Genomic DNA, 20,120 nt, shown 5'->3' with positions numbered 1-20,120 from the left:
TATTGACTAACAAAACCTGACTGACTTGTTCTCATGATGTGGAGGAGCCGGTGTTGGACTGGGTTGGACAAAGTTAAAATCCCCTGTCATTACCACCATATTATTCTTATAGGTAACTGAGATCTCCTTATGAATTTTATTGGGGTTTTGGGAGTGGGGGAGGTGATCACTATATGGTGATCCTCTTTCTCATTTCTCAGTTACACCCAAATAATTTCCCTGGATGTACTCACCAGAATATCCTCCCTCAGTAGTTCTCTCTTGTGATATTCTTTGTGAATGATATGATTTACCACACCTTTTCTCTCTTTGTATAAACTGGACTAACAATTCAGTGCAGCTGTCAAGGAAAGCTGCATTGTTGGACTTGCACATTGCCTTTTTTTAAAAAAAAAACAATTTTGTTCATTGGATCTGGATTTCACTGGCCAGTATTTATTGTCCATCCCTAAGTGCATTTGAGAAATTGCCAGTGAGCTGTTGCCTTAAACCACTACAGTCTTTGTGGTGTAGGTACATTGAATGCTAATAGAAAGGGAGTTCCAGGAGTTTAACCCAGCGTTAGCGATGGGGTAGTGAAAATGTTCCAAATGAGGATGTGTATGTCTTTAATGGGTACTTCCAAGTGGTTGTGTTCCCATGCATCTGCTACCCTTGTTTTTTTTAGCTGCTAGAGTTTGCAGATTTAGAAGGTGTTTCTGTGGTTCAGATGGATGTTATAAATTTAATGTCTTTGAAGAAAAGCAGGGAGTTGTCATGGTGTCCTGGCTAATATTCTTCCCTCATTCATTATCACCAAAACTCAATTAATTATTCATTTCTGCTGTTCTGTGAGTCACTGGCACATGATATTTGTCGTGTTTGTTTAAAACAATATCAGTTCACTTCAGAATTAATATATGTGGCATTGTGTATTTGATATCCAAAGAAATTTACAAATGCTTTGAACTGTATTCTTCCTAACTTTTTTTTTTCTGTATGTTTACAACTATGTTTTTGCCTACTTTTTTTGCTATGATTTTTTTTCTCACTCTACCTTCATGACCCACACACTTTTCATTGGTGTGGATGTCTTACCTCTAGATCCCTTTTCCCTTTCTTTCTTTTACCTTTCTCTTGCCTCTGAATATTTATTTTGGCTCTTACACATATTAATTTACCAATGTTTCCTGAACACCTTCTTCACCTTTGGTAATGTACACAAAAAAATGACAGACTTTAGCAACAATTTGAGTAGGTGTGGGCTGGTGGTATTTGGGAGTGAGCATAAGCAAAAGAAAAACAGCAATAAAAGACTGTATGTGCCCAAAGAGGCATTGAGGGACAAAAAGCTTTAAGCAATGAAAATCAAAAGTATAGATCTAGAAGATGGAGTAACTTCATGAAGAGAAATAATCAAGGTTTCAGCTCGCAGGCAGGAAAAGCTAATGAGGAGAAATGTTATTAAAGAATTTTTAACAGCATGCAAGTAAAGTTTTATGTTGTGAATGCTAATTGAAGTAGACCTGTCATTGTGCCAGTTCAGTGTCCATTTTGCCACTTAGAACGCTCATTGAAAAAAAATCAGATTTTATAATGTTTGTGTTAATTGTTATTTTTGCATTGTAGGTAGTGAAGTATTTCTCTGAACCAGCACAGTTTAAATTGAGAGGGGGTGATCATTTTTACTAACCATGATTTATGTGTGTTAAATCAACATATTTCCTATGTTTGGTATGTAAGTGTGTATAAACATCAATACATAAGTCACATCGAAATGTATAATAATAAAGTATTTAAAATCTTACTTTCCATTTTAGTGATACACCATTTTTCCACAAAAGAACGTCGTGTTCAAGCAATAAAAGAAATGGCGAGAATTTTGCGAGTAAGAGGGAAAATGATGATCTATGTTTGGGCAATGGAACAAAATCGACGTAAATTTGAAAAGCAAGATATTTTTATTCCATGGAACCCTACACCACCACCATCCAGGTCCAAAATTCTAAATGAACAAAATACATCAATCCAACAAATTAATAATGAATTTTTTCATAAAGGCAAACCTTTAAATTCAAATAAACTGGCAAGCAGTGAATTCAGTTTGTGCAAAAAACACATTAAAGGAAACCAAGTTTCCTCTTTGGTAATGGCGAATACATTACTGTTTGAAAAATCTTTAAATCTGTGGATATTTTCTCAATCCCTGAATTCTTCACAACAGTTCAGCAGCAATAATAGAACAAAATCCCCTAAAGAGATATGGATGTTTGGGGATTACATTTCTTCATTTAAAACAAATATTAAGTTCTCTGAACAAAGAAAAACTGACAATATGACCAGATTTGTTTCTAATGTATTTTCCTATGGGCAACATTCTGAAGATGGTTTTGATGTCCTTTCCAAGTCACAATCACTTCGCCATTACAACATTTCAGATCCCCACACCCTGTTCTTTGAACATCCATGCGTGGGATCATTTAAAGTCCAGGAGTCTTCCAGCATTTTACATCGATGTTCTGAAGTTTCCTTGCCTGATCTTACTTCACAGCCCTTATTCCAAAATGAGTCTCTCAATTGCCTGAGTGAAAATAAGTCTGCAAGTGACTCCACCTTTGAGAACATCAACAGTGTGCATCCACAAATGCAGAGAAATGTGACTACTGACTCAAGTAACTGGCCTTTGGAGTCTCAGGTTTTGGCAAAAGACAAAAACGATCAGACTAATTACAACAGTACTTGCCTCAGATACTATCATGTTTTCAAACAAGGGGAGCTTATTGAACTAATAGAAAAACACATCAAAGATCTGCAAGTGATTCAAGCATATTATGACCATGCTAACTGGTGTGTTGTTGTGGAAAAAGTCAGAGTTTGCAAAATTTGAGATTGCACCATGACCTTGCACTAAGAGTAAGGCTAATAATTAGTTATACGTTTTCGCATCTTTTAGAAGTGCTTGCATATAGTTTTGATGTGCTTTATTTAAGTTGTTAGTGATGTGCCTTTTAACATTACAGATAGTGACAATAAATGAACAATACATTTCCAAATATTACGACTGTGACCAATAAAACTTTGCACTCTTAATTCAATCAATTTAATTTTATTACCTTGAAATGTTTTAATAATTAGTATGGTGAGCTGCTAGTACAATTTTGCTAACTTATTTTACACTACAATAAAGTGTACAATTTACCAATAAATGTTTTGTTTTTAAATTAATTATGTGGGAGTTGTCATAAATGCCATTTATACCCTCATTAAAATTTTGCTGACATGTTTTTATTTCTTTTTTTGTCTGGTCACAAGAATATTTTCTCGTCCAATGTTGTTATACCTAGCTTTGATTTCTGAGCATCTGTCCTTGAGCTTGATCAAACAGACTAGAGTATCTGCAATATTCTCTAAAAAATCGTATGGTTAGTTTAATTGCAGGTCTCGATTCCGTACTGATCACAATCTTATTGGTGGTGAAACAGACACTTGCTACTCAAATCAACAAATGATCTTAGTAACAAATATCAAAGCTTTGATTAAACTCGACCTGAAACAGTGCCACTAAAGACCACTTTGAAGTTCATAATACACTTTTACTATTTAAGTTAGAATTTGACTAAGTTTTACTGAAACAAGAGCCGTGACCTCTTTGTTATGCTGTCCTACTTATTTTTATTCCTGTCTCCATTCCAAATTGACATCTATTTTAGACTTAGATTACAGCGTTATTTTTGACTCATGCTGTCCTTTATCAAAGAGTCAAAAAAGTTAATAATTTTCCAATTTTTCATTCACATGATGAACATCAGTGGTAGTCAAGCACTTATTGTTGAAAAAGATTATCTTGTTAACATTTTTCATTGACGAGGATACCAAAGTAGGAACTATGGAACAACAGTAGGCCATTCAGTCCCTTGAGCCTGCTCTACCATTCTAGGATCATGGCAGATTATCTACCTCAATGCAGTACTCCCCAGGCTATCTCCATATTCCTTGATGTCATTGGTAACTAACAATCTATTAGAATCAGTTTTGGAACTTAATAACTGAGATTTTGCCATTTTCTGGGAAAGAGAATTCTATAGATTATCTGTCCTTTTTTTTCTTTCATAGCTTTTGCTGGTCAGGCCATTGTCAGCTGACTTTTAAAATGCCACAGTAGCCTTTGTGAATTGCTGAAGTACATCTTCATTGGGGTGGCAGAGTAGATCAGTGGTTGGCACTGCAGCATCACAACATCAGAGACCCAAGTTCAATTCCAACCTTGGGAACCATCTGTGCAGAGTTTGCATATTGTCACCATGTCAGTGTGGGTTTTCTTTCACTGCTCCGGTTTCCACCCACAGTCCAAAGATGTGCAGGTTAGTTGGTTTGGCCATGCTATGTTACCCAGTGATGTGTAGGCTAGGTGAATTAACCAAAGGAAATGCAGTGTTACAGGAATAGGGTAGGGGGTTGGGTCTGGGTGGGATACTCTTCAGAGAATCCGTGTAGACCCAATAGGCTGCATGGTCTGCTTTCACACTGTGGGGATTCTGATGGTTCTATTCTGTCTTTTGATTGTGAAAACAGCGGATAGTGTTCATTGGTAGTAAAAAGAGTGAATGTGGAAGTTGTTGAACTGGATTGTAATGAAGTGGGCAAGTTTGTCCTGAATGGTGTCCAATTTCTTGAGTGTTGTGAAAGCAGCACCCATTCAGGCAAGTGGAATATGTTACCTCACACTTCTGATTTGTGCCATTTAGACAATGGACAGGTGAGTCAGAAACTGACTTATGCATAGCAGAATATCTAACCTCTGATCAGGTCTTGTAGCCATGTTTATATGGCTAGACAAGCTCTGGTTTACAGGAACCCCCAAGGTGTTGATAGTGAGGGTTCAGTCCTGGTAATAGCACTCAAGCTGCGATGGTTGAATTGCCTATTTACCTGGCACTGTGTGGTATGCCACTTACCAACCCAGCCTGGATTTTGTCCAGGTTTTGCTTCATGTGAACATGAACTGCTTCAATGTTGGAGGAATTGTAAATACTGTTGAATATTGCACAATTGTCAGCAAACATCACCACCTCTGACTTTACGATGGAGGGCACGATTTGATGAAGCAACTGATGGTAGTTGGGTAGAGCCCACTATTCTGAGGAACTCCTGTAGTGATGTTCTGAACAGGGATGCTTTATCTCCAATAAGCACAATCATCTTCCTTTGTGCCAAGTAAGGCTCTATCTAGCAGAGTTTTCCCTCCAATTTCAATGATTCTAGTATTGTTAGAGCTCCTTAATGCCATTTCCAGTCAACTGCTGTCTTGATGTCAAGTGCGATCACTTTTACCTCCCCTCAACACTGGGATTTAGCTCTATTGTGCATGTCTGGACCAATGAAATCAGGAGCTGAGTAGACCTGACAGAGCTCAAAGTCTCCAGTGAGTAAATTATTGCTGAACAAGTACCAGTTAATACCTTCATGACATCTTCTACCATCTTGTTTTGTTGTTTGTGAGTAGACTAATGGCAGGACGGGGTGAGGTGAGGAAGGCATTGAGTGGTTGTGATTTCTCTCATTTTGTGGAAATGTCATAGTTGGGCAGGTAGATGCCAGTTGTTGTAGGTGCATTGAAGCATTTTGGCTAGGGGAGCAGGCATGTTCTGGACTATAAGTTATCAAATAAATTGCCTTTGTAGTGCCCAGTACCTTCAGCTATTGCTTGACATCATGTAGAATAAATTGAATTGGTTGAAAATTAGCATCTGTGATGCTGGTGTTCCCAAGAGGAGGTCAAGATAGATTACCACTCAGCATTCTGTCTGAACATGGATGCAAATGCATAAATCTTGTCTTTTACAATAATGTGCTGGGCCTATACATCATTAAGGATGGAGGTATTGTAGAGCTATTTCTTCCAGCAAGTTGTTTAATTGTCCAACACCATTTATGAGTAGATGTGTCAAGACTGCAGAGTTTAGATCCGATTGCTTACCCTTATCAATTATTTGTTGATTCTGCTCTTTTGGTATGTAAGTTGTTCTGTGTTATAACTTCATCTAGTTGACACATTGATTTTAATGCCTAGTGCTAATCCTGGCATGCGCTCATGCATCTTTTGTTAAATCACTTGATAATGGTACATTAGAGGATATGCCTGGTCATGAGGTTACAAATTGTGGTTGAATACAATTCTCCTGATGACCTACAGTAGCTCATTGCTGCTCAGTTTTGAGTTAATACATCTGTTCAAAGTCTGTCCCATTTAGCATGCTAGTAATGTTACACAGCACTGTGGGACATGTTCTCAATGTGAAGATGGGACTTAGTCCTTGTAGAAACTATGTAGTGACTGATATGACATGCATACGCAACAGGTATATTGCTGAGGATGACGTTAAGTATGTTATTTCCCCTCTGACTCCATTTTGAATTAGACTTTTCTTGATCTTCCCTCACTTTTGATGGTCTACATTGCCCATAATGGGCTTTGCTTGTAAATACCAATTGGCTACATGGCTAAGTTACTGGTGGTGGTTGTTAGTTTACAAATAAAAAAAAAGTCATGGTAATTTGATGGGAGGAAACATGCTGTTGTGTGTGAGCGGGAACAGCACCAGGCATACCTAAAAATGAGATATCAACCTGATGAAGCTACCAAACAAGGAGAAACTGAGGGCTGGAGATCAGAGTTGAAAGTGTAGTGCTGGAAAAGCACAGCAGGTCAGGCATCATCTGAGGAGCAGGTGAATCAATGTTTCGGGCATAAGCTCCTCCTCAAGAATGGATTCCTGATGAAGGGCTTATGCCCGAAACATTAATTTTCCTGCTCCTCAGACTCTGCGTGATCTGCTGTGCTTTTTCAGCACCCCACTCTCGAAGCTACCAAACCAGACTACTTGCATGCCAAACCACACAAACAGCAGGTGATAGAGCTAAACATTCCCACAAATTGCTGAGATCTATGGTCTGCAGTGCTGCCACATCCAGTTGTGGATGACGGTGAACAGTTAAACAACTCACTGGAGAAGGATGCTGCACAGATATCCCAATTCTCAATGACAAAAGAGCCTCACCCATCAGTCCAGAAGATAAGGCTGAAGCATTTAGAGCAACCTTTGGCCAGAAGTGCCAAGAGGATGATACATTTGTTTTATTATTAGAATCCCTACAGTGTGAAAACAGGCCCTTTGGCCCAACAAGTCCACACCGACCCTCCGAAGAGTAACCCACCCAGACCGATTTCTCCTACATTCACCCCTAACTAATGCACCTAACACTACAGGCAATTTGGCATAGCCAGTTCACCTAACCTGCACATCTTTGGACTGTGGGAGGAAACCCATGCAGACACTGGGAGAATGTGCACACTCCACACACCCAGTTGCCAGAGGTGGGAATTGAACCCAGGTCCCTGGTGCTGTAAGGCAGCAGTGCTAACCACTAAGTCATTCACCATCTTAACTTGGAAATACATCTGAACTGTTGCTGGGTCAAAACGCTGGAATTCCCTCCCCCTGAGCACATTGTGGGTCAACCTACAATACATGGACTGCCATGGTTCAAGAAGGAAGATCAGCACCACCTTCTCAAGGGACAAGCAATAAAAGCTGGCCAGCCACTGATACCCACATCTCAACTGAATATATAATTTTTTAAAAATTGTTTTTTAAAAGGGAAAAGATATGGAAATGTGTTTGTATATGTCTCAAATTATTTTATTAACAAGAAAAATAAAGATCAGGAGAAATAACAGACAAAACAGAACAAAGAATTAGAATAAGGATTACAACAAGGATTGAAGTGGCAAAAATACCTACAAGAAACAACATTTTTGTTAATAATTTTGCAATACAATTAGGTTTTTGTTTAGAACTATTTCCATGTTTTCATTGTTTTGTGCAAGGAAATGGAGCATAGAAGTGTAGTGTGCTGCCATCTAGTGACCTGAGATTCAAAAGCAAGATCTTTCAGAAAATTGAAAAAGAAACAAAGCGCTGAAATGCTCAACAGCTCCAACAATATCTGAGCAGATAGGACAGACTTCATGCTTTAGATCGATGACCTTTCATTGGAACTGGAAAAAAATTAAAGTAGGAGGTAAAGTGTGTGATTGCACGTACGTGTGTGTGTGTATGTGAGAGGGGGAGAGAGAGGCAAGATCAAAGGAAGGCTTGTATTAAGTGGAAAACAGAAATGATTAAGTGGCAAAAGATATGATTGTGAAATACAAAATGAGATTTTAACAGGTCCAGCAATAAATAAATTACATTTTAGGAAAGAAGCAGGCAAGGTGAAGACCCTGTGTCAGGTAGACAGTCTCACTGACAGGAGGTGAGGCCCCTCACAGAAAAGCAAAAAGACTGTCAGTTGCCATGAGTGAGACTTGGAACATAATTACAGTTTTTCTAATTTATACTTGAGAGTAAGTGTAAAATAAAAGCAAGGGTCCATCTTTTAAAGAAAAGTTATATTGAACAGGAAACAACACTGTTTCTCTGCAGATAGTGTTGAACCTGCTAGGAAACAGGAAATAGGCTACATAAAAAAATGAGTTTAGCAAGGATACGTGGAATATATTTCAATACAAAGAACCTGACGAATAAGACAGACAAGTTGAGTGTACAAATAGGCATATGAGAGTATAATATTGGAGCTGTGACCAATATGGGCAGGATTGGCAGCTCGAAATTCCTGGTTTTCAGGTATTCAGACTAGATTGCAAGCGGGTATAGAAAAGGATAAGGTCACAATATTGACCAAGGAATTGATGCTGGCACTGAAAATGAAAGATCTTATGGAAGGATCATCAAATGAGGCCAAAAACAAAATTAAAATTGCTGGTGAAACTCAGTAAGGCTGGAAGCATCTGTGGGAAGAAAGCGGAGTTAATGTTTTAAATCCAGTGACTCTTCTGCTTTCTTCCCACAAATGCTGCTCGACCTGCCGAGTTTCTCCAAGTTTTTGTTTCGTATGTCCAGCATCTGCAGTTCTTTGGCTTTGTTTGATTAAGTTAAAACAATATGGGTAGAAGACAGACAAAATGGGAAAACATATTGTTAACTGTGTAGTATTAGCTTCCAAAAAGTCATTGAGAGATAGAAGAACAAATAAGTAATCAAATTTTAGAGAAGTGTAATAATAAGTCAGTAATAGAAAAAAGTTTTAACTACTAAGTATCAACTGATATGATTTTCGTGTATAAGGTAGGAGCAGAACAAAATTTTTATGTTTCATCCAGGATTAGCCAGTAAATAAAACTCCCAACAAGGAAGAGGACAGCTGAGTGCAAGAACACCATTAAGTATTTTTTAAACAGTTCTAAATAATTTTCGTTTACTTTAAGAAGGAATTGACTAATGCTCTGATGAGAGGTCTTGAGCAGAAATATCTGTTTCTCCCACCACAGATGTGGCCAGATCTGCTGAGTATTCCCAGCATTTCCTGTTTCATTTTTTATCCCAGCACCAAATGTTTTGCATTTGAAATTAAACCACTGTACTCCAGTCTAACTAGAATATAGTTTTGCATATTTTTACATCATTTCAATAATTTATAATGGGGTTAATTATAGCATTGACACTGATATAAAATATTTAAGATCAATAATTTCAAATTTTGTGTAATTTTTGAGAAGATTTGTAACTGAAAATGTGTTGCTGGAAAAGCGCAGCAGGTCAGGCAGCATCCAAGGAGCAGGAGATTCGACGTTTCGGGCATAAGCAGAAGAAGGGCTTATGCCCGAAACGTCGAATCTCCTGCTCCTTGGATGCTGCCTGACCTGCTGCGCTTTTCCAGCAACACATTTTCAGCTCTGATCTCCAGCATCTGCAGACCTCACTTTCTCCGAGAAGATTTGTAACTCAGGTTATGGATCAGGGTGTAAGTTTGCTTACTGAGGTGATAGGTTTGTACTCAGACATTTTATCACCATGCTCAGTAACATCATCAGTGAGCCTCCAGCGAACCATTGGTGTTCTGTCCTGCTTTCTATTTATCTGTTTTATTTATTGTGGTGTGTGAAATCACTTCCAGTTCTGTTTCTGAGAGGTTGGTAAATGTCTTCCAAATTGATATGTTTGTTAATGGAGTTCTGGTTTGATTGCCAGGCTTCCAGGAATTCCCAGGTATGTCTTCATTTAGCCTGTCCCAGTCGAACTGGTATCCTTCTTCGTCTGTGGGTATGGATACCAGTGGTAGTTGGTGTGTTGCAGTCCTTGCAGGATATTTTGTATCTGAATTCATACTGCTGGTTGTTGATATGGGGTCCTTTAAATTCATCACGAGCTGTTTCGGTGTGGTGATAGGTTTGTGGGCTACCATGATGTCATGGGGCCAGAGTAGTCTGGTCATAATCTCAGAGATGTCTTTAATGTATGGCAGGGTGGTTAGAGTCTCTGGGAGTGTTGTGTCTTTTGTTGTACAGCAATCGGCGGACTGTACTTATCAGGTACATGTTGTTCCTGAATACGTTGTACAGGTGTTTTTCCTTAGCTTCTCATAGTTCCTGGGTGCTGCAGTGCATTGTGGCTAATTTAAATAATATCCTGATGCAGCTCAGTTTGTGGGTGTTGGGATGATTGCTGCTGTAATTGAGTATCAGGTCAGTGTGTGTAGCTTTCTTGTACACGCTGATCTACAGCTCTCCATTGGCTTTTGGTTCTACTGTGACGGCTAGGAAGAGGAATGTGTTGTTCCCTTCCTCTTTGGTGAACTTTACACTAATTACGCAGGCAAGAAAAATCGAGAACAACTATCTATTTCTGCTCCTAATATCCCTTCATTGCAGGAAACAGAAAATCTGTATATCTCAGCCTTAAATATGTTCGACATGGAAGCATTCCTAACTCTAGCGAGAAAATTCCATGGTTCTCACCCTTTGAGTGAATATGTTCCTCCTCATCAGTCCTAAATTATTGGTCCCTTACCTTAAGGCTGTGCCCACATGTTCTTTATTCGCTAGTTAGAGGAATATCTTTTCTGTGGCTACCCCGTTAGGCCTCTTCAGAATCTTATGTTTCAATGAGATCCCCTCATGCTTCTAAACTACAAACAGTATAACCCAAGGTGTATAAACAAAAGGCCCCCCTCAGACATACAGACTAGCAAAGTAACTGCAATGCAAACTGAAACACGTGGTAGAAGTCTCAACCCACTCCATCCACCCCACCCAGGAATTCCTTAACATCAAGGTAGAGGATGCGAGCAGGCAAGAATAATTGAGAACAACCATCTATTTCTGCTCCTTATGTTCTTAGCAAGTCCAGTGTCACTAGTCTCGAAACATTAACTCAGTTTTCTCTTTCCTGATGCTGCCAGACCAGCTGACTTTCTTCAGCATTTTCTGTTTTTGCTACCTCGCTGAGGGAATGTAAGCTGTCCCATCTTCACGAGACACTAAATCAAGGCATCATCCATTCTCTCAGATAGGATATCTTAGTACGATTTCAAAGATGAGAGATTTCCAGTGACTTGGCAATATTTATCCCTCAGTTGAAATTGCAATTACTTGGCTATTAACTCATTCTTGTTTGTGAGAATTTGCTGTATACATGTTGCCTGTCCATTTCCTAAATTACAATAGTAACTACAGTTCAAAAGTATTGAATTGATTGTAGAGTACTTTGAGATGTCATGAGAGGAATATAAAAGTATTTTTTTAATAAACCAGTTAATAACATTTCTTTGAGCTCTTTTACATGGTCTTTGGTATGCTTTTATTTTAATTATTTTTCTTTTCATTCATCTTATAAACTCGTTTAATTTCAGTTTGTTAATATCAGAAATATTTCATGTTGGCAGCAAATTGGATTTAAAAGGAGGCCTCCACTGTATGAGAAAGTGATAGGAATTCAATAATAAAGCCTCAAGGAAACCTTTCGAACACAAAATGAATAATAGGGTAATGATATTTTGCCAGAGGTAAGTGTGTCTTTAACTCAATATGCACCAAGATTGATGAAATTACATTAATGAGAACTTATGGAGTAGAGTTTATGGGAATGCATATATCATTAAAAGAACAATAGCTAAAAGGATGCACTGGTGTTCAATAAACAAAAGCAGCAATAAAACAAAATTAAAATCAATATTTATACTTCGAATGAATCCTAATTAAAGAATTCTTCACCTATTGGGGTGAATGACAATTTATTTTCAAATATAGATTGTGGGAATGATCATGTGCCCAATATCTTGTTATCTTACAGTAATCTATAGAATAGCTCTAAAGCTGGTCCCGAATCAAATCCCAATAATGGATTTTAAACAAGGCCTGGGAATAGACGTGGCCTACTGTGATTCCAGTTCTTTTAATTTTAGTATAATTGCTAAAGTACATGTGTATAACATGTACATTTATGAGGCAGAGGTCAAGCCCCTTTGACAACTAAAACAGAAACACCCAGATAGGCTCGCCTTGCCTCATAATCTGTTTAAAAGTAAACGTGTGGTAAGTAGTATAACCTACCTCTGACCTCCCAATCGGTTATAAAGGACTGGTTAAATGAAATTAAATTCTTTCATTCACTCTATAATCACCCAGTAATAATTTATCTAGCTCCAACAATGAACAAATTAACTAACAAACTGAACAGTTCCCCTCTAACTACTAACTATTCCAAATAAAACAAGATTCGAATGGTATGCTGTTCTAATAAGTACAAGTCCCACTTACATAACAAAACAATAGAATTTAGTCTCTCAAAATTATAGCTGGAATAAGTCTTCTGGAATGCTCCACACCCTCTTCACTGATTTTTTTAGGAATGCCTCCCCCTTCGAATTCTTGCATCAGGAATACCTCTCTCCATCAGATTCTTGTCAGAAATATTAGCTAAGAGAGCCATTGTACCTTTAGTCAGATGATAATTACTCAGAGTTAATCTCTTTAGATGGCAGTTTGCTCTCTGCCGATTTTCAAATGCCTTCTGTTGACCTATTCCTTACAATTAGATAGGTTCTAGGTTGTCAAAATTTAGTTGGTCCTTAGTCTCCAAGTGCCTGGTTTAAAGTAATTAGCTAAATTTAAAACTCTGTTGTCTTAGTAAAAATGCTGCTTTGCCTGCTAACAATATAGCCTTTTGATACAAATGTTTAAATTAGAATCAGAGAGAAATGTAGCACGGAAACAGACCTTTAAGTCCAACTCGTCCATGCTGACCAGATGTCCCAATTTAACCTAGTCCCATTTGCCAGCACTTGGCCCATACCCCTCCAAACCCTTCGTAATCATCTACCCATCCAGATGCCTTTTAAATGTTGCAATTGTACCAGCTTCAACCACTTCCTCTGGCAGCACATTCAATACGCGCACCACTCTCTGTAATAAAATGTTGCCCTTTAGGTCCATTTTATATCTTTCCCCTCTCATCCTAAACCTATGCCCTCTTGTTCTGGACTCCTCCACCCCAGGGAAAAGACATTGGCTATTTATCCTATGCATGCCCCTCATGATTTTATAAACCTCTGTGAAGTCACTCCTTGGCCTCAGACATTCCAGGGAAAATAGTCCAACCTATTCAGCCTCTCCCTATAGCTCAAATCCTCCAACTCTGGCAACATCCTTGTAAATTTTTTAGACCCTTACGTTTCCAATAGGAAGGCCAGAATTGCACGCAATATTCCAAAAGTGGCCTAACCAATGTCCTGTACAGCTGTAACATGACCTCCCAACTCCTGTACTCAATACTCTGACCAATAATGGAAAGCATACCAAATTCCGCCTTCACTATCCTATCTACCTGCAACTCCACTTTCAAGGATCTATGAATCTGCACTCCAAGGTCTCTTTGTTCAGCAACACTCCCTAGGACCTTACCATTAAGTGTATAAGCCCTGCTAAGATTTGTTTTCCCAAAATGCAGCACCTCACATTTATCTAAATTAAATCCCACCTGCCAATCCTCAGTCCATTGGCCCATCAGATCAAGATCTCATTGTAATGTGAGATAACCTTCTTTACTGTTCACTACACCTCCAAATTTCGGTGTCATCTGCAAATTTACTAACTATACCTTCTCTGTTCACATCCAAATCATTTATGTAAATGACAAAAAGTAGTGAACCCAGCACCAATCCTTGAGGCACTCCACTGGTCACAGGTCTCCAGTCTGAAAAAACAACCCTCTACCACCACCCTTTGTCTTCTACCTTGGAGCCAGTTATGTATAAATGGCTAGTTCTCCCTCAAGCACCTGTGACTGGCAAGTTGCTGCCCAGACACTCATTTTTAAATCACTAAGCAAGGGGGGGGAGAAAAAAAACCATCATCTTCTAAAAGGACCACACTCACTCTCTCCTCCTCCCCCACCCCCAACATTTTACACACATCAAATTCTAACTTCCTGTCTTCCAATCCACAAATACTGTACCCAACTTTGCAATAACACACACACACACACACATTAGTGGACTGACTGGATAAAAATCGTATTTTATGTCATACCTGAGCATGCTGACCTACATGGTAAAATTACAGTGTTTTTTTTTAACAAATCTCTTGATATTGTTGCCTTCCCGTTGTTGATAAGTCATCCATTTATCTTAGGAACGAGCCTAATGAACTTGTTTTATATTGCCTCAAATGCCAACATATACCTTTCTAAATACAGAGACTAAAACTGAGAATTCCAGTATTCAACACACCCCATACTGTTCCCTATTTTTGAAAACAAAAACTGCTGGCAGTATCTGTGGGATGAAAACAGAGTTAACATAGAGTCCAGAGAGTTTTCATTAGAATTCAAGTTCGCATTACTGGACTCAAAATATTAACTCTGCCTTTTTTAAAAAAAACAGATGCTGCTCAGACCTGCTGAGCTCTGCTAGCAATTTTTGTTTGTTTCAGATCTCCAGCATCCACAGTTATTCATTATTTTTAATAATCTGTCCTCTGATGCTTTGTCTATCAAAGTGCATGACTTCAACTTTCTTACCGTAAACTACACCTGCCAGCCTTTTGCCTACTCACTCAACCCATCTGTAATCCCTTGCAGATTCCTTATGTTTTCATCAGAACATGCTCTTTTTGGAAAGTTGGCATTTGTATTCTTGCAATCACAGCTACAGAAACTTCCATTGTCGAAGAAGATCTGCCTACCGAGTCAGTATGGGTGGAAATTAGGAACAGCAAGAGAGCAGTCACCTCGTTAAGGGTTTACTACAGACCCCCCAATAGCAGCAGGGAGATGGAAGAAAGCATAGGTCAGCAGATTTTGGAGAAGTGTGGACGTAGTAGGATTGTTGTAATGGGTGACTTTAACTTTCCCAATATTGATTGGAACCTCCTTCGAGCAGAAATTTTGAATGGAGCGGTTTTTGTAAGGCGTGTTCAGGAGGGATTCCTAACTCAGTACGTTAACAGGCCGACGAGGGGAGAGGCCATTCTAGACTTGGTGCTCAGAAACAAGCTGGGGCAGGTATTGGATCTTGTGGTGGGAGAGCATTTTGGTGATAGTGACCACAACTGCCTCACATTCTACATAGCTATGGAGAAGGAGAGGATTAGGCAAAATGGGAGGATATTTAATTGGGCAAGAGGAAACTATGATGCGATTAGACATGAGTTAGGAAGCATGGATTGGGACCAATTGTTCCATGGTAAAGGTACTATAGACATGTGAAGACTGTTTAAGGAACAGTTGTTGCAAGTGATGAATAAATATGTCCCTCTGAGACAGGCAAGAAGTGGTAAATAAAGGAACCTTGGATGACAAGAGCGGTGGAGCTTCTCGTCCAAAGGAAGAAGGTAGCTGACATAAGGTGGAGGAAGCTAGGGTCAAGCTCAGCTCTACAGGATTACAGGCAGGCGAGGAAGGAGCTCAAAAACGGTCTGAGGAGAGCCAAGAGGGGGCACAAGAAAGGCTTGGCCGAACGGATTAGGGAGAACACAAAGGCATTTTACACTTGTGAGGAATAAGAGAATGGTCAAAGAAAGAGTAGGGCCGATCAGGGATAGCATAGGGAATTGGTGTGGAGTCTGAAAAGGTAGGGGAAGCCCTAAATGGGCTTTTTGCTTGTCTTTACGAAAGAAACAAACTTTGTAGTGAATGAAACCTTTGAAGAGCAGGTGTGCATGCTGGAATGGATAGATAGACGAAGCTGATGTGTTGAAAATTTTGTCAAACATTAAGATTGACAAGTCGCCAGGCCCCGACCAGATTTGTCCTCGGCTGCTTTGGGAAACGAGAAATGCAATCGCTTCGCCACTTGCGAAGATCTTTGCATCCTTGCTCTCCACTAGAGTCGTATCTGAGGACTGGAGAGAGGCAAATGTAATTCCTCTCTTCAAGAAAGGAAACAGGGAAATACCCGGCAATTACAGACCAGGAAGTCTCACGTCTGTCGTCTGCAAGGTGTGAGAAAGGATTCTGAGGGATAGGATTTCTGACCATCTGGAAGAGCATGACTTGATTAAATGCAGTCAACACGGCTTTGAGAGGGGCAGGTCATGCCTCACAAACCTTAGAGTTCTTTTGAGGACGTAACTAGAAAAGTTGATGAGGGTCGAGCTGTGGATGTGGTGTATATGGACTTCAGCAAGACATTTGATAAGGTTGCCCACGGTAGGCTCATTCAGAAGGTCAGGAGGAATGGGATACGGGGGAACTTAGCTGTCTGGATACAGAATTGACTGGCCAACAGAAGACAGCGAGTGGTAGTAGAAGGAATATATTCTGCCTGGAAGTCTGTGGTGAGTGGTGTTCCTTGGGCCTCCACTGTTTGTAATTTTTATTAATGACTTGGATGAGGGGATTGAAGGATGGGTCAGCAAGTTTGCAGACGACACAAAGGTTGGAGGTGTCGTTGACAGTATAGAGGGCTGTTGTAGACTGCGGGACATTGACAGGATGCAGAGATGGGTTGAGAGGTGGCAGATAGAGTTTAACCTGGATAAATGCGAGGTGATGCATTTTGGAAAGTCAAATTTGAAAGCTGAGTACAGGATTAAGGATAGGATTTTTGGCAGTGTGGAGGAACAGAGAGATCTTGGTGTGGAGGTACATAGATCCCTTAAAATGGCCACCCAAGTGGACAGGGTTGTTAAGAAAGCATATGGTGTTTTGGCTTTCATTAACAGGAGGATTGAGTTTAAGAGTCATGAGATCTTCTTGCAGCTCTATAAAACTTTGGTTAGACCGCATTTGGAATACTGCGTCCAGTTCTGGTCGCCCTATTATAGGAAAGATGTGGATGCTTTGGAGAGGGTTCCAAAGAGGTTTACCAGGCTGCTGCCTGGACTGGAGGGCTTATCTTATGAAGAGAGGTTTAATGAGCTCGGACTTTTTTCATTGGGAAAAAAGGAGGAGGAGAGAGGATCTAATTGAGGTATACAAGATAATGAGATGCATAGATAGAGTCAATAGCCAGAGACTATTTCCCAGGACAGAAATGACTAACACAAGGGGTCACAGTTTCAAGCTGGTTGGAGGAAAGTATAGAGGGGATATCAAAGGCAGGTTCTTTGCACAGAGTTGTGAGAGCATGGAATGTGTTGTCAGCAACAGTTGTGGAAGCAAGGTCATTGGGACCATTTAAGAGACTACTGGACATGCATATGGTCACAGAAATTTGAGGGTGCACACATGAGGATCAGTGGTCGGCACAACATAGTGGGCTGAAGGGCCTGTTCTGTGCTGTACTGTTCTATGTTCTAATTAATGAAAATAACTTTCAAAGCAGCAAATGAGCTATTACACATTTGCTTATTTCTTTCCCCCAATGTTAAAAAAGATTTCAGGCAACTGTTTGCGGCCCTGAATTATAAAATAAAAAATGCACAAAACAGATTGAATTCAAATAGAAATGAGGCAATTTATTGTAGACTTAGACAGATTTATTTACAGGTTTCAGATTTGATATAATAGGACAAAGTAGGAGTCAAGAATGATTCAGTTACCTATAATATTGAAGGTTTTAAGCAAAAGTTTTTATGATTGTTAGAACCACAACTTTCCCAAAATGAAATCAGAACATCTTTATAAACAGACATAACATTAGAACATCATAGCTTCCAGACCATCTTCCATAAATTGCTTGTAAATAGCCATAAACTTGGCCACAAATGCTTCCAGGTGATAGATGGCCTTGCTGCCAAGCTGTAGACGATGTTCATAAAATGCAGCCATCTGTGCAACCTCCCCCTTAAGCAAACCGTCACAATTGTTTAATAACTCTGTCAAGAGACCCTTAAAACACAAAAATTAAACAAAAGAATTTAAAAATTTAGTTTACTATAAATAGACTGAACGACTCTAAACTACAAATTATTCTAAATCCAATGACATTAATTGTACTGATAAGGTTTGATTAATGCATATTTCTGACTCAGTTCAATATGAAATGTCACAAATAACCATCGTCATTTCAGTGATTTTTGTTCTTTTCGTTCTACAATTATTTGTTTCAATAGCTGGGCATAAATTCTTCTGACATTCAAACCCAACATTAGTTGATCTGATTGCTCATTAAATGCAATTCCATAAAAGGCAAATTCCTTCAAGTTATCATTTCAATAACTGCACCTTGCAGGATTTTACAAATTAATTGAAAGCAAAGGAACAATTCTATAGCGGTTCAATTATTATTGTATCCAGAAAAACATGTGGGTGATACTACCACTTTGAAATGAAATTTTGGATTTAGTTTGTTTTTCCTACATTAACATGTAAAATGTAGAACAGCTTTGATGTGGAAAATCAGAGTTTAAAAGGAGACTTGTGAATATCTCCAACCAACAAGACAGATTTCAGAAAGTTTGCATTAAGATTTTAAAATCCAAATAACTGGACTACACTGCAACAAAAATGACAGCATTGAGCACTTTGTTTTGGTAAATACCATGTATGAATGCTTTGCGTATGGAAACAACCAATGTTGCAATTGTGGAAAAAATTGTGACCGATTATTATTTAGTATTTAATTGCGAATTTGCATTTCCTTTACACTAGGGCAAAATTAGTGAGAAATTTCAAAATGTCCACACCAGCACAACTATAAAATTTGGATGTGCCAAAATTTCATTCCTACCTTCTTCAGTCCACCCATATAGCAAAACAGCTGGTTTCCAGATATTAAAGATGTGTTGAGGTGACAAAGATTGGTGATATTTAGGATTAACAGGAACCAAGAAAGAAAAGTGAAGAGATAACTCTGTTAATTCATAGTGGCACGGTACAATAAGGAGATATGACCTTTATTCAGGACATCACGATATGGAATAAGTTTGGGTCCAGAGGAGATGGAGTGAAGGTAAGAAGTTACTTGTGGTAGCAGTTCAGAGATCCCCAACGGAAATTACACTGTAGGACAGTATATACAAGAAGAAATAATGGGTGCCTGTGACAAAGGTGATTTTAATTTATAAGACCATAAGACATAGCAGAAGAAATTAGGCCATTCAGCCCATCAAGTCTGCTCTGCTATTCAGTCATGGCTGGTAAGTTTCTCAACCCTACTGTCCTACTTTCTTTCTGTAACTCTTGATACTCAGGAAACTATCTCAGTTTTAAATATACTCAACAGCTTGCCTCCACAGCCTTCTGACACAATGAATTTCCATACAGATTAGGTAAGTTTGTTTGACATAGGTAGCCGAGGCAGAGTACTTTCGGAACACTTTCTTAGAGTAAAATGCTCTATAGCCAATGAGATAGATTATTCAAATCAAGTAAGGTGTAATGAGACAGGATTATAAATTACTTCTTTGTAACATAGAAATTTGCTGGAATAGACTATTGAGGAAATTTATCACTAATGTGGTCACAGGGATGTAAATAAAATTGTAATTTGGAACTGAATACAAAAATAGTATAGTATATATTATATATATTCTGCATATAATAACTATGTAATATATAATAATTGTGATTTATATCGACTTCAGTAAAGCGTTTGACAAGGTTCCCTATGGGAGACTGGTTAGAAAGGTTAGATCTCACGGAATATACGGAGAACTAGCCATTTGGATACAGAACTGGCTCAAACGTAGAAGACAGAGGGTGGTGGTGAAGGGTTGTTTTTCAGACTTGAGGTCTGTGACCAGTGGAGTGCCACAAGAACGGTGCTGGGTCCTCTACTTTTTGTTATTCACATAAATGATTTGGATGCAAGCATAAGAGGTACAGTTAGCAAGTTTGCAGATGACAGCAAAGAAGGCT

General features: G+C 38.9%; 2 protein-coding genes across 6 annotated transcripts in view; one reads left to right on the top strand and one right to left on the bottom strand.

Annotated features, from left to right (window-relative positions):
- trmt9b (tRNA methyltransferase 9B) overlaps positions 1–3,001 on the top strand; it is a 54,040-nt gene extending 51,039 nt beyond the window's left edge. For all 5 annotated transcript variants that reach the window (XM_060826784.1, XM_060826780.1, XM_060826781.1 and 2 more), the window contains one exon: positions 1,800–3,001. In XM_060826784.1, coding sequence (XP_060682767.1) covers positions 1,800–2,866 — 1,067 coding nt within the window. In that variant the 3' untranslated portion in view covers positions 2,867–3,001. The remainder of the gene's footprint in view (positions 1–1,799) is intronic.
- A 14,774-nt stretch (positions 3,002–17,775) lies between these two features.
- The window catches only part of rfc3 (replication factor C (activator 1) 3), a 35,916-nt gene continuing 33,571 nt past the window's right edge, over positions 17,776–20,120 (bottom strand). Inside the window, exon 9 of the mRNA XM_060826779.1 lies at positions 17,776–18,149. Within this exon, the coding sequence (XP_060682762.1) occupies positions 17,958–18,149 (192 nt within the window). The 3' untranslated portion in view covers positions 17,776–17,957. The remainder of the gene's footprint in view (positions 18,150–20,120) is intronic.

The sequence above is a fragment of the Hemiscyllium ocellatum genome, chromosome 6 (assembly GCF_020745735.1).
Source record: "Hemiscyllium ocellatum isolate sHemOce1 chromosome 6, sHemOce1.pat.X.cur, whole genome shotgun sequence".
Classification (NCBI taxonomy): Eukaryota; Metazoa; Chordata; class Chondrichthyes; order Orectolobiformes; family Hemiscylliidae; genus Hemiscyllium; species Hemiscyllium ocellatum.
This window is presented reverse-complemented; position numbering and strand designations above follow the sequence as displayed.